At 38.9% G+C, this 14,509-nt stretch overlaps 2 protein-coding genes across 4 annotated transcripts; one reads left to right on the top strand and one right to left on the bottom strand.

The window, feature by feature from the left end:
- Positions 1-65: 65 nt before the first annotated feature.
- LOC103478484 (uncharacterized) lies at positions 66-4,189 on the bottom strand. Its single transcript, XM_008432376.3, has 2 exons — positions 3,827-4,189; positions 66-1,967 (listed from the first exon to the last, which is right to left on the bottom strand). Exon 2 carries the CDS (start codon positions 1,533-1,535, stop codon positions 375-377), a length of 1,161 nt encoding a protein of 386 aa, XP_008430598.1. The 5' UTR covers positions 1,536-1,967; positions 3,827-4,189; the 3' UTR covers positions 66-374.
- On the top strand, positions 3,004-9,681 carry smg9 (SMG9 nonsense mediated mRNA decay factor). 3 transcript variants are annotated; one of them, XM_008432374.3, is made up of 14 exons: positions 3,004-3,142; positions 4,729-4,880; positions 4,970-5,044; positions 5,185-5,419; positions 6,113-6,210; positions 6,480-6,592; positions 7,421-7,532; positions 7,636-7,731; positions 7,868-7,953; positions 8,130-8,236; positions 8,345-8,452; positions 8,675-8,800; positions 8,885-9,029; positions 9,367-9,681. In XM_008432374.3, the coding sequence occupies exons 2-14, from the start codon at positions 4,737-4,739 to the stop codon at positions 9,443-9,445; spliced, it is 1,524 nt and encodes a 507-aa protein (XP_008430596.1). In that variant the 5' UTR covers positions 3,004-3,142; positions 4,729-4,736; the 3' UTR covers positions 9,446-9,681. The 3 variants fall into 3 exon arrangements, with proteins under 3 accessions (XP_008430596.1, XP_008430597.1, XP_008430595.1); XM_008432375.3 differs by having other exon boundaries at positions 3,007-3,142; positions 4,744-4,880; XM_008432373.3 differs by having other exon boundaries at positions 3,045-3,142; positions 4,711-4,880.
- The last annotated feature ends 4,828 nt before the right edge of the window (positions 9,682-14,509 follow it).

Here is a 14,509-nt window from a genome sequence, read left to right as displayed (position 1 = left end):
GCCATCGAGTTACTTAAACAAGTGTGAATATTAGACAAAGATAAAAAAAAAGAAAGTGAAAACGGTGGGGTTTATAGAGAGTTTATTATGTACAAGAAACAAAATCCAAACCTACGTGGCATTGTGTTTGAAAGTGTGTCAGAACAGTAGAAAAATCAGGCTCCTATTTTTATTTCTGTAGCCTGAAGATTTTATATTCTAAATTTGGAGAAACAAATGAACAAAAACGGATTTAGTATTTTCAATTGAAAATCAAATAGACAACTGTTATTCAAGATTTTTGCATCTTCAATTGAAAATAAAAAATGCTATAGGTTTTTGGTTTTTCATCACTGGCCTAAATAAACCAAAACATGCACAGACCTTGCACTTCTTCAAAGGTTCTTCCTTATAGTTCTGTTTTTAAGTTGGTGCCATATGTAGGCCGAAGGCCTTAAAAACAGCAGTCCACAGTCACACATCAAGGGCATCCTACACTTTTTATTCTCACTTTCTTTCACTGTCTGTCCACGTTGATTTCCTCTCCATGGTTTACCGTTTATGTGGCGCGTTAGAAGTTTTGCTCCAGAGAAAGTGTCACCGCAGCCGACGCAGATGTAGCTCAAGGCCTCAGCGTGCTGAACGCAGTGTCGCAGGAGGTGCAGCTGGTGCCTGAACGCGCGGCCACACTGGCAGAGGTAGGAGCGCTGGCCTCGATGGAGGTAGCGGTGGCTGATGGCGAAGGAAGGTTGTCGGAAGACGGCACCACACTGCCTGCAGCGGCAGGGCGTTTTAGAGCGCCAACCTGTGTTCATCCGCTTCATCAGAGCCCATTCGTGGCTCTCGTTCTCAAACAGGGCTAGAATGGAGAGCGTTGAAGAAGGTACTGCCTCGGAGCCCTGAGCGTCTGGAGTCGGGGTGGTGGGATCTACACGAGCCTGACCAACACATAGATTCCTCTTAGCAGCCTGGGTTTGGACGCTCGTGGCTCCTGCCAGCAAAGATGAATCAGCAACGATGTACTGTTTGGTGCTGATTTCAGATGCGTGAACGTTGGTCAGATGGATTGACAAAGCTTTATCAGATGAGAAGAAGGATTTGCATATTTTGCATGCTTTCGGCATCGACTCGGAGCAGAAGAGCACCAAAGTGGATTTGACTCCCCTGGGACACGGGTGGCGGCTGAATGAGTTCTTGGTGGGGAGAACCTGGCCACAGCTGTGACACAAATACAGAGGCATGTGATGTTCCTGTAGAGCGTCCTCTGTAAAAAAGTAGTGCTTGCACAAAACGCACTGAAACTTGTCCTTCACCCCACGGCAGTAAAGCAAATGGCGCTTCACCGACCTGAAAGGTCCCCGACCGCACTTGCTGCAGGTTTCTCCATTTTTGATGGGGGGAGGTAGAGCAGTTTCCTCAGAATCAGAGTTTTCAGAGGTTTCACAAGAATCGGACGTCTTCTCATCAGAGTCACTTTGGGTGGCAGTCCCCTCATCATCTTCACCAACTTCGTATTCCACAGTGTATTCCGATGCCTTGGGATACATCTCCAACATTTAATAAGTACTTAAGATTTGATACTGAGCAATAGCGATCAGATTTTGTGCTTTGTTGCACAATGATATGACTAGAAATGCTCGACCATAAGAGAACACAATTTAGAAATGAGGAAAAGGCTGCAGCGAAGCTCTTTGCATGCCCCCAAAGTTTTCAGTAGGTAGAAAAAGACCGATAGGACAACAGTCATACGGCTGCATTATCCAGTGGCATGGTGTAAGCCTTCAAGCATTGAAAACATTTCTCCAGATCTGGCAGAGGGTTTGGATTTTGCAGTTCTGAAAGTGCAACATCAAGCTGCAGATTTGTTTAGCCACTTGCCAAACATTTGGTGTCTGAGTGTTCACGATTCACCTGTGATTATGTAGATTTACCCACTGCTCACCAGCGGCATCAGACACACGGAGCTGCCCAGGGCAGCCTCTGGCTCCCTGGAAATTAAGTAGAGAAGGTTTTGTCAGTTCCAATTAGAATTTAAACATGTGTAGCATACATATGTGTACCTCAAAAATTACATAACGGAACAATTATTTTATCTAAGTAATAAAATTGTAAAAAATATTATACAGATTTATTGCACACAGAACAATATATTTCAATTATTTCTGTTAATTTCAATGAAGTGAAATTAAAAGCAAAATGTATTATATTTTTTTAAATGTGCTATGAACTACAGAAGAGTGATATTATGACAATCTCTTAACAACTTTGTGTAAGACCTCCAGCCACCTGCCGCTGATGGCCTTGGGACGTACGGTAAAGTTATTGCTAAAGAGTCTGACTATTCACAGTGTGCTGTATCCAAGCACAAGCAAGTAAAAAAAAAACAATTTTGCTGGACAATAAATCGTCCCAGGAGTTATTGCGTTAAACGATAAAATTGTTGTTTTGAGACCATTTTCAAGTAATATGATGGCAATGGCATAAAAATGCAAAAACTAATTTGCAAAGATCAATAAACCTTAAATTGTAATAAACATTTAACACTAAAAGTGGTGGACATTTTAAATATCCAAAATAAATAATCAAAACAATGGAAACAACAAATAACATCAACGTTAAAGTTTTTGTAAACAAAATTATGATGATTTGGGGACAATGCCATCTGTGGATCTTAGTTCATTGTGTCTTCCAAAGTCCTTTTAGCCATCTACAAGAAAAATGTACATTTCATCTAGAGCAGGGGTGCCTAAAGTCGGTCCTCGAGGGCCGGCATCCTGCATGTTTTAGTACTCTAGCTGGTTTAACACACCTGGATCAAATGATGGCTCATTAGAAGGCCTAAGAGGAACACTGACAAGCTGAAAAGGTTGTTACTACCACCAGGGAGAGAACTAAAATGTGCAGGATGCCGGCCCTCAAGGACCGACTTTGGACACCCTTGATCTAGAGCTTTATAAAGATGCTGATTTTATTTCCCAACAGCACTTGGTACCTGAATACACCCCTAAAAGTACCAATTATTTAAAAACCAGGGAATTATAATGCATGATTGGCTAGCAGGCTTACCTTAACTAGGTGCCATTATTAGGAGGAAGGTGAAAGTCATCAGAAAAGTTAAGGTCTGCTATTAAAGTAACCTGAAAAGCCATGCTATATTGATGCAGTAAGTATTATAAAAGGAGGCCGTAACACGTATTATTTAATAATAATATATATATATTTTTTAATAAATGTATTATTGGTCTTACATAATATTCCAATTTTTTGAAATTTTGGTTTTCATTTGTTGTAAATAATTATCTAAATTAACAGGAGTAAATGGTTTAAATATATCACTCTTTATGTTCGTATCGCTTTTCTTTACTTAGCTAAATAGCATTTGAACACGTCTCACTCTCGCGTTCTTAATATGAAGTACGTAAGAGTATATTCTCACCATTGTGAATCTAATTTTATTCTCTTATAAGGAACAGTGTTGTTCATGTCCAAGCTAAGTTCGGTTTAAACATTAAAAGTTATCATTAACGAGTTAACTTTTCATATGTGTGTAGCCTTACAGCGTGGTTAGCGTCTACTTAATACAGATTTTTCACACTTTCTGTCCATATGCTTTTAAAGTGATACACCTTCGCTCCCAAGAATCTGATATGTGGTGTCTATCAATTTACAAATTATTAAATAATCCTAAAAAGACCAACACGTACTATGTCAACACTAATTGTCCATAATTTTCTCTCAACGACGTGTAAATACTGAACCGAATGTTAAAAAGTATTTCTATTTACATCAATGTTGCTAGGTAAATCCGCAGTATATCTAACTACCTGAACAGGTACTGTGTACTTACCAACCGTTTTCTCTTGGTCAAGGGTGAGCACAAAAAATATAATTCCTCACATGAGGTAGATTTAAATAACAAACATTTCACACTTTGAAAAAGACATTTTTGGCGTGCGTCAGAGGCTGTGGTTTAAGTAATATTATAAGTATTGAACTTAACATCAAAACGGACAATGAATATATATTTTTTAAAAACTCAGATATTTTCAAACTGGGGGGAAATTTCTTGATGGCGTCCGAGGACATACCGGTTCCACCCACATCCTGTTTAGACCGGAAGAGGAGAGCGTACAACTATCACAATGCATAATTATGTTCAGAGTACTTGAAATCTGACTTGACAATGTATTCGACCGCCATTAAAATTTACAGTTTTGACTTTAATATGCTTTAATGTATTTTGTTGAGATTTATGTGATAGGCCAACAATTAAAACAGTGCATTATTTTGAAGTTGAAGGGGAAAGTACAAGGATTAAAAAGTATTTCCAAATGAAAATCCGAAAATTTAGAAAAGTATTTGTACTTATCCCGTGAGTAAATTCTCACGGGGTAAGTAGAACCAGCGGTTGCTACAAATAGAACATATCCAAACAAAACCGATGTGTCGCGACTCATAGTGAGCGGAACTAATTATAAAATGCACATTTTAGTACGAGCTTGTTTGGTAGACGGAAGAGGCTGCTTGTTTAATTGCAAAGCGATTTACACGCGAGCGGAGTTACATGGTTCTTAACTATTACCGCCCCTGCGTACTGTCACGGTGAACATCAGATTGATAAACCAGCATTCCACCCGGAAGTGCTAGCTACATTTGTTTACAAGTCGGGTATACAGATCGACATTGCTTGAAACTATTTAGTAATTTGTTTAACTGATTTCCCATTGTTAGATGTTGTATATTTGACAGCTGCTAATATGTCAGAGTCCGGTCACAGCCAGCCCGGGATGTACGGACAAGGGAGGAGAAGGAGGCGACGCCGGGGAGAGAGAGATGGACCCCCTGGACAAAATCTGTCTGGTCCTAGCCGCGATCGGGAATACCAGCCGAGAGAACGAAGGGTAATACCAACACACACTTTAAAGTAGGAACCACGTCCTGCTTATAAGATAAACTGTAAACATATGTGTGTGTGCAAATTTGTGGTTAGGATGGAAGTGAGGATCCACCAGGCCCCCTCATCCAAAAAACACCCATTATTCTCGCAAAGCCTCCAAGTGAAAGGGTAGGTCAGTTTGTTTTTATTTAGCTGCTTTTTAGAAAAGCCTTGTGTCATAACCTTGTGTCTATGACAAGGCTATTAGGGTTTCTTACCCTAATACCACGTGATCATTTCACGTTTTTGCTTTGGGATATTTTTCTAAGGCCAAACCATCACAGAATGCACCCGTTAGTGGAGCGCCACTCCTGGAAAAGCCCATCATGCTAATGAAAGCCAGGGATGATGGAGGGAAGCCAGGGACACCTCCTGAGGCAGCAGCTCAGTCCTCTGGTCCTGGACCTTCCAAGGTAGAAAGGGAAGGTCAGAGACCCACACAACCTGTTTATCAGATCCAAAACCGAGGAATGGGGGCTTCTGCATCTGGCAGTGCTGTGGACCGTAAGTCAATATAGCTTTAAAACCTTCTTTTCTTTTTCAGTGGTGTTTAAAGTCCTTATAATTTATTTTATCTCCCCTCCAAAAAAAGGTCTTCACTCTACAGAAAGTGAGGAAAACAGAATACAAAGCTATTAAACTAGCAGTGTCTGTATATTCATTAATTTAACACTTAAACATTTACTGTATAAACTTAGAAAAAAATGTTTCAAGATTTTCTTTTTCTTGTAAATTTCTTAACTGATATTTAGTTGCTTAACCACTTTTTTTTTTTTTACATTTCTCACGGACAACTATAGACTTTGATCACCATGGACCTGGTTATTTGTTGAGGCATCCCTTTTGGCTAGTATTCAATCTATTTAAATGGAAGTTTTCCGATTTGCAGTTTAAAATATTTGATACCTGATTTACTGAGCATTTCAGAGAGCCTTGCACTGTAACCAAATTTTCAGCCTCCAACCTCAATGGCTGAACTCCAAATTGCTCTTCATTGGAATTGAGTCCTTTCATCGAAACAATCAGAAGGATGCTTGTCACAGCTATTGACCAGCAGTTGAGACAATGGCTTCCTATTACTCTACTGCACCTTCTAGTTATGTATTTATTGTCATTGTATGAATATAATCTAAAACTAAACCCAGCTGAGTGTTGTGTAATAGAAGGGAAAATTACTTCTTTGTTTGTGATTTTCAGCCATGGTAGGTCAGTCTAAACTCCTTCATCCAGAGAAAATGAAGCACAGCATAAAGCTGGTGGATGATCAGATGAATTGGTGTGACAGTGCCATGGAGGTGAGTGATGTTTTTTTTTTTTTTTTTTTACTACATTTAACTAATCTACATTAGTTAAATGTAGTAACTAATGTTACTACATTAGTTACTACATGTAGTAACTAATGTTACTACATTAGTTACTACATGTAGTAACTAATGTTACTACATGTAGTAACATGTAGTAACTTGAATGAATTAAAGTTACATGTAGTAACTTTAATTCATTCTGATTTAAAGTGTGCAGAATGAACTGAGAGAAAGTTGTGTTTTGCTGTGATGTGCTGCAGTATCTGAGGGACCAGACAGACATGTTGGTGGTGGGAGTCATTGGCCTACAGGGAACTGGGAAATCAACCATTATGTCACTGCTATCTGCCAACACACCAGAGGAAGATCAAAGGTAAGCTTGGTGTTAGCACCTAGTATAAGACAAACCTTACACTGTTCTCAATTTCATTAATTTGATGTAATTTAACTTATCAAATCATTTAAATTATACTTTTATATAAGTTAAATGATAGTTGTAGAGTGAAATCCACCTCCGTTAGATGCATAATGACTAATGTTTTACTCTTGATTTTAATTCTGGATTATCATTAACTGTATATATGTTTAACTCTATTTTTGTCACTTTATACAGTGTAGCTCTAGATTAATAGGGAGTTTAAGTACTCATGCTTGTGTGTAAAGCTTCTGATGCAATGCATTTTGAAAAAATTGAATATGCATTGTGGAATCTCAGTTTATCTCAACTGATATGCAAGACTAAAACTAGACTCTTTTCTCAACACCATCTCAGCATATAAGACTGTGAAATATGTATTGTTTCAGAAATATAAGAATTTTCGTTTTTGTTAAACTCTCCTGAAATTAGTTTTCCCACAAACTAAGTCTAAAGCATCAAAAATGAATATTTAATGTGGCAGGTTTAACACTATGACTGTCACTTGTTCATAAGCAGAAATATTTTCAACCAAAAAATAAAAATCTGTGTTTTTGTAGCAATGGTAAAAGTGTAACAACCTTTTTTTCAGCTCGCTGCTAGACAGCAATAGGTGGATGGTGGCAAGAACTACATTGGCCTAATGATGCACTTTGACATACAGTGTCTGTAGTCCATGTGTTCCAAGTCTGCAAAAAAATATTCTATATAAATACAATGTCCCTTCTACTTATTACATAAAAATAGTTGTGTACTGCTGGTGGAATAATATTTTCTTCTGTGCAGGAGTTATGTCTTTAGACCCCAGAGTCAAGAAATTAAGGAAAGGGGAGGCAATCAGAGCACAGGTATAGATTTCTTCATCACTCAGGAGAGAGTCATCTTTTTGGATACACAAGTAAGATGTTTGTTTGCGCACACTCTTATTCAGGATTCAGAACTGAGTGGGAGCTTTATTTTTTGTAAATCCACCAATTCTTTTTTTGTTTGTTTTTTTTTAGCCTATTCTCAGCCCGTTTATACTTGACCACGTTATCAACAACGACAGAAAGCTGCCCCCAGAGTACAACCTTCCTCACACATATGTGGAAATGCAGGTTTGTATTTGTCCCGCAGAAGGTCAGTAGGCTATGGGGTATGCAGTATGAATCTTTACATCAAACCCTTTAATTCATTCTTGAATGAAAGTCACAAACAGGTTGACTCATTTATTCCTTTTAAATCTGCCAACAGTCTCTTCAGATCGCCGCCTTCCTGTTTACTGTGTGCCATGTAGTTATAGTGGTTCAAGATTGGTTTACCGACATAAACCTGTACAGGTAAGCACGTGTTTTTGTGTTCTTTTTGATTGCTTAAGCTTACAAGAAAATACAAGACAGAGTGATTCCGACTACAGCCAGAACACCCCTTTCTAAAGCAATGCAAAGTATGTAATTTATGTCTTTTGAGTCATGATTCTGTACAATGGATGTTGTGTAATGTTGTTTGTTGGTAGGTTTCTGCAGACTGCTGAGATGTTGAAACCTTCCACCCCATCTGCAAGTCATGACAGCACCGGCTCCTCCGGCAGCGACGATGGTGCAGAGTACTATCCTCATATTGGTGGGTGTTCTTCTGGAGCCACAGAGGCACTGTTCCATATCAACCAGATTTATTCATTTTGAAAATAAGAATGTCTCCACTTTCCCCCGCCCCCACCCCTTCATCCAGTTTTTCTCCAGAATAAGTCCAGACGAGAGGATTTCTGTCCGAGAAATGTTAAGAACATGCATACTGTGGTGGACAAATTGATGGCATATTCTCATCTTAAATACAAAGGTGCAAAACTCCACAAATATTTTTCTAAAAATGTCTGCTTCTAAAAGAGAAGTATTCCGAAATATCCACTTTAAGCTCAACTGTTGACGATATATAGCAGTTGAGTCTTTATTATTCAGAGTAAAGCAGTTGTTGTAATATGAGATTCAACGTCACATATGCTTCAGGATAAAAAGCATAAACTTAGGTATTTTCTCAACCAATATTTGGTGTTCTTCACAGGCACATTGTCTATGTTGGATTGCAACATTTTTCCTGGTCTGGCACAGGAATACCTTGATACTGAAGTCAACATGTTTCTGCTTCCGGTCCAAGAAAATGATGGAGAGGATAACTTGAACAAAACAGGTTGATAAAAAAAAAAACACACATCAGAAAGGGAACATTTTGTCTTCTGTCACTGATTTAATTTCTTTTTCCCACTGTGTTTAGGAGCAGGAACATATCCACTGTTCTCTCTGCTGCCGGGTTACAGAGGTCACCCTACCTTTTCCATCATGGTCTCCAAGCTCCGCAGTCAGATCCTGGCCATGCCTCGCTGCCAGCTGTCTCACACCATTCTCACTGAGAAAAACTGGTAAATATCTCCCACTGTGTTTCAGTGTTTCTGTTTTTCTATGTTAGCCATCATTGATTTTTTTTTTTCCTATACCACAATGTAAAAGCAGAGGAATCTCAAAAAAGCACATTGTTTTCAAGGTGTAGAGTATTTCCCAATAGGTTTGGATTTTAATAAGCATTATAGCCTCTCAAAAACTGAGTATTCTTTACTGCATCTGTTAAACCGTAATAATTTCAGTACAGTTGCAATTATAACCACATTAAGTGTCAGCATGGACTTGCAGAGCTTTGTATCCTCATCTTTTTTTTAAATCTAATTTCCACCATCTTTATTTTTATGCTTTTCTTTCCAGGTTTCACTATGCTGCACGTATCTGGGATGGTGTTAAAAAGTCATCGGCCCTCTCAGAGTACAGCCGCCTCCTCTGCTAAATTTTGGATCTTCAGAATAATTTTATATTGATAATAAGTTACATAAATAACAATGCTTGCCTGAAGAGAGGGACTCATTCACTCAAATGATGCACTGAACAGTTTAACTTGCTCCACACAGCACAGTGGTGAATGTTGGAAGACAATACTTGTGGAGCACAGTGTCTGTAGTAAAATAAACAATTTGTAAATTCTATTTTAAGAAAAACACAAAATAAAAAAAATGTTGAATTAAACCCATTTAATGTGTCTTTATTAAGATAGAAGACTGTTACGTTACTATGCTTACTGTAATGTTGACTAAATCTACGGTGAATTGTAAATAAAGTCTTCAGGTGTTCGTACACGCTTTATGCACGATGTGGGGCTTTTAAAAATTCAAATGTAAAGTTAATTTATTTTTTGTTTTCTCAGGTGTAATGACAGTGATTGTGTAGTTCAGTTTTATTCAAGCTTAATTTATTGTGCCTTGTCTATGATTGACACGATCATCTGTACAACCTTAACTGTTATTAGAGATACCCTTACTTTTTTAAGTGGCACAAAAGGATAGAAAATATCTGAATTTGAACATATCACAGCTTATATTTTAGTGGTCAAAAAAGGACTTATTTAAACAATCAAAATGTTACAGGGACGGAGCTACATACATATATATATATATATATATATATATATATCTCATATGAACAGCAAAGTTTTATTTTAATATAGAGATGAAGTTTGTCAAAATTGTTTATTTCTTTTAATTTTATTTAATAAGCTGTTTCTCCAGATATTTTTTATTGATGTATGTATTAAGTTCTGTATGCTGTTCTTTAGTTAGTGGTTACCATAGCAACCAGCCCTCACATTTTTCTGTTTTTTAAGAGTGTTGCAGAAGCTGTTGGACTGATGTTTACTACCGACTTCACTTCTTATTTTGTTAGAATAAATACAGTAAACATTATATATATATATATTGTGGAGAAGGACCGATTCCAGACCTTGGGGGACCTGAGGAAGCAGTGGACTGAGTCTGGAGTAGAAACATCCAGAGCCACCGTGCTCAGGCGTGTGCAGGAAATGGGCTACAGGTGCCGCATTCTCCAGGTCAAGCCACTTTTGAACCAGAAACAGCGGCAGAAGCGCCTGACCTGGGCTACAGAGAAGCAGCACTGGACTGTTGCTCAGTGGTCCAAAGTACTTTTTTCGGATGAGAGCAGATTTTGCATGTCATTCAGAAATCAAGGTGCCAGAGTCTGGAGGAAGACTGGGGTGAAGGAAATGCCAAAATGTCAGAAGTCCAGTGTCAAGTAGCCACAGTCAGTGATGGTCTGGGGAGCCATGTCAGCTGCTGGTGTTGGTCAATGCAGCAGCTATCAGGAGATTTTGGAGCACTTCATGCTTCCATCTGCTGAAAAGCTTTATGGAGATGAAGATGTCATTTTTCAGCACTACCTGGCATCTGCTCACAGTGATAAAACCACTGGTATTACTGACCATGGTATTACTGTGCTCAATTGGCCTGCCAACTCTCCTGACCTGAACCCCATAGAGAATCTGTGGGATATTGTGAAGAGAAAGTTGAGAAACGCAAGACCCAAAACTCCAGGTGAGCTTAAGGCTATCGAAGCATCTTGGGCTCCATAAAACTTCAGCAGTGCCACAGGCTGATTGCCTCCAAGTATTGAGTGCATAACTGAACATAATTATTTGAAGGTTGATTTTTTTGGTATTAAAACACATTTATTTTATTGGTTGGATGAAATATGCAATTTTTTTGAGACAAGGATTTTGGGTTTTCATGCCAAAATCATCAGTATTAAAACAATAAAAGACCGGAAATATTTCAGTTGGTGTGCAATGAATCTAAAATATATGACAGTCTCATTTTTATCATTACATTATGGAAAATAATAAACTTTATCACAATATGTTAATTTTTTGAGAAGGACCTGTACTTAAACTTCATGGGTGCCAATAATGTTGAGCAGGACTGTATCTTTTACCACCACTTTCCCCCTTTTGTCATCTTCACTCTATAACTTTAGAGAGCTCCCCAGTCACTCTGAAGCCCAGTTACTGTTCACCTCTAAAGTCACATACTGGAAGGAACCAACATTATCAGCCAAGAAAGGGCTCGCCAGCCGAAAGGATGAATTTCCTTCAGTAAATATTCCATTATATGTACTTAAACTTCATGGGTGCCAATTAGAGATGTGCCGATCAGGTTTTTTCCTGTCAATTCCGATTCCGATCACCCATGAGGGCCGATCACCGATACCAATCACCGAAACCGATCACATAATTATTATTATTTTAATCATAAGCACTACCGGTTACATTATATGGAAAAAGGAACCATAAATTCACCTTAATTTAGACAAAAACTTGTTTTTAACAACAGGCATTGTGCAAATTGTACTGCTATCTGTAATACTATCTTTAACAGACTTAAAACATATGAAGGCTCTGAAGAGACTAAAGAATGCAAAGAGTCAAAATAAAACCTCTCAACATTATTGAAAAAGTTCAAGTATAAAACTTAACATTCAAAGGCAAATACAGGATCCATTATAATAAACAATCCTGATTTACTGAATAAAAACTTCCTGATAGCATGGCGGCTAACTGATTACTGCTAGTTCTGTTTGGCTGTTTCTGACTGAGCGGAGTAATTATGCAGAACAGAGAAGAGATCTATTTTTTCAGAGATTATCTGTCTCATGTTAGGACAGCAAAAGTTTTAATACGTATGTAAAATGAATTTTTTTAAGTTAGATGCTGCAGCTTTAAGCAAAGGTTCGGTGTGAGAGTCACTACCAGGTGGAGCAGAAGCGGTGCGCCGTCCATGAAATATTACTACCTGTAGCGCGTAGCAGCGGTTCAACAGCGAGAGCAGAACCAGCGTCTTACATCGCAGCTCCAAGACAAATAATTTTGCGGGTTATTTGTTTAGCTTTCTGACCGTCATGCTAATCCTGGTGAGTGTTTGTAGCTGTGCGCTGCTTTACCTGCTATCTGCTTTACCTGCTATCTGATGTCATTTTTACTGCAGTGAGCCTCGATGAAGCCAAACTCCGTCAAGTATGTCATTGTTTTTATGCCATATTAGATGCAGGTGATCGGTTTGTGTGATCGGCAACAAGAGACTGTGATCGGAAATCGGCCGATTATGATTGGTGGCCGATTGATCGGCACACCTCTAGTGCCAATAATGGTGAGCTGGACTGTTTCTTTTACCACCACTTTCCCCTTTTTGTCATCTTCTCTCTAAAACTTTACAGAGCTCCCCATGCACTCTGAAGTTATAGAGGCAGGTGTAGTCCGGATGACCCCAGTTACTGTTCACCTTTAGAGTCATGTACCGGAAGGAACCAACATTATCAGCCAAGAAAGGGCTCACCAACCGAAAGGATGCATTTCCTTCAGTAAATATTCCATTATATTTACTTAAACTTCATGGGTGCCAATAATGGTGAGCAGGACTGTATCTTTTACCACCACGCTGAGCCTTTAGTCATCTTCACTATAACTTTAGAGAGCTCCCCATGCACTCTGAAGTTATAGAGGCAGGTGTAGTACGGATGACCCCAGTTACTGTTCACCTCTAGAGTCACGTACCGGAAGGAACCGACATTGTCAGAGTGTCTCACATCTGTTTGAGATTTTTGTCCACTCCTCCTTGCAGAACTCTGCCAGTTGAGATAGGTTGGAGGGACATAACATTTTTCCCTTTCAATCAGTGTTTATTCAGTGGGACTTTAATGCAAAAAAAAGCTAATAAAAAGAGCCTATGCAGCCTTACAGTCACAGTGAGCTGTGACTATTTCTCCACATGGTTCATGTCTGACCATGAACAGACACGAACACAGGGTTTCTGTAGATTGGTGTGAATAGTTGACCTACATTGGTCCTAAATCCTGCGTCCTACAAGCACTCACTATTAACGTACAACTCCAGCATGAATTTGGGTTTACAGAATCTAAATAAATTATTTACCGGGAGATCCAAACTCATAGAAATAACAGTAAATCCTCGAGATTATAAGAGAAGTCTTTTTTAAAGATAATACGGATCTGGCAACAGGCAGAACTGATGCCAGATTATCTTATTTTAGAAATATAATTCACCAAAGCAGAAACAACCCAAAAGTGTTATTTAATACTATCGCTTCTCTTCAGTGGTGGGAAGTAACGAAGTACAAGTACTTCGTTACTGTACTTAAGTACAATTTTTTTTTTCTGTACTTTAATTAAGTAGGTTTAATAATGGGTACTTTCTACTTTTACTCCACTACATTTTACAGTAAGTATCTGTACTTTCTACTTCACTACATTTCTACAAAAGTGTTGCGTTACTCGTTACATCCAAGTCGCGTTGCTCTTTTTGTCCATTAAAATGTGAAGTTCAGGGACTTAAGGTGGCGCCGTAAAATCCGAGCAATAACGTGACTTACGTGTCTGTTGTCACCTATCGCTTCCCCCTTTACTCGCACGCGGAGCTCCAAGACATGCAGTGGTTTCCTCTGAGCGGAAGGCGATGTCTGTCTAATCGTCAGTAATACACTGCTCAAAAAAATAAAGGGAACACTCAAATAACACATCCTAGATCTGAATGAATTAAATATTCTCATTGAATACTTTGTTCTGTACAAAGTTGAATGTGCTGACAACAAAATCACACAAAAATCTTCAATGGAAATCAAATTTATTAACCAATGGAGGCCTGGATTTGGAACCACACACAAAATGAAAGTGAAAAAACACACTACAGGCTGATCCAACTTTAATGTAATGTCCTTAAAACAAGTCAAAATGAGGCTCAGTATTGTGTGTGGCCTCCACGTGCCTGTATGACCTCCCTACAACGCCTGGGCATGCTCCTGATGAGGTGGCGGATGGTCTCCTGAGGGATCTCCTCCCAGACCTGGACTAAAGCATCCGCCAACTCCTGGACAGTCTGTGGTGCAATGTGACATTGATGGATGGAGCGAGACATGATGTCCCAGATGTGCTCAATCGGATTCAGGTCTGGGGAACGGGCGGGCCAGTCCATAGCTTCAATGCCTTCATCTTGCAG

The sequence above is a fragment of the Poecilia reticulata genome, chromosome 16 (genome assembly GCF_904066995.2).
Source record: "Poecilia reticulata chromosome 16, P_reticulata-male-v2, whole genome shotgun sequence".
NCBI classification, from domain to species: domain Eukaryota; kingdom Metazoa; phylum Chordata; class Actinopteri; order Cyprinodontiformes; family Poeciliidae; genus Poecilia; species Poecilia reticulata.
Note: the sequence above shows the minus strand (reverse complement) of the source record. Positions and strands in the feature narration are given on the sequence as shown.

Bases quoted from the DNA above. Each gene is read 5' to 3' on its own strand.
- LOC103478484 (XM_008432376.3), bottom strand. From the start codon at position 1,535: ATGTTGGAGATGTATCCCAAGGCATCGGAATACACTGTGGAATACGAA.
- smg9 (XM_008432374.3), top strand. From the start codon at position 4,737: ATGTCAGAGTCCGGTCACAGCCAGCCCGGGATGTACGGACAAGGGAGG. The intron at 5,045-5,184 runs GTAGGTCAGTTT...TATTTTTCTAAG, and splicing joins CAAAGCCTCCAAGTGAAAGG to GCCAAACCATCACAGAATGC. The intron at 7,533-7,635 runs GTAAGATGTTTG...GTTTTTTTTTAG, and splicing joins TCATCTTTTTGGATACACAA to CCTATTCTCAGCCCGTTTAT.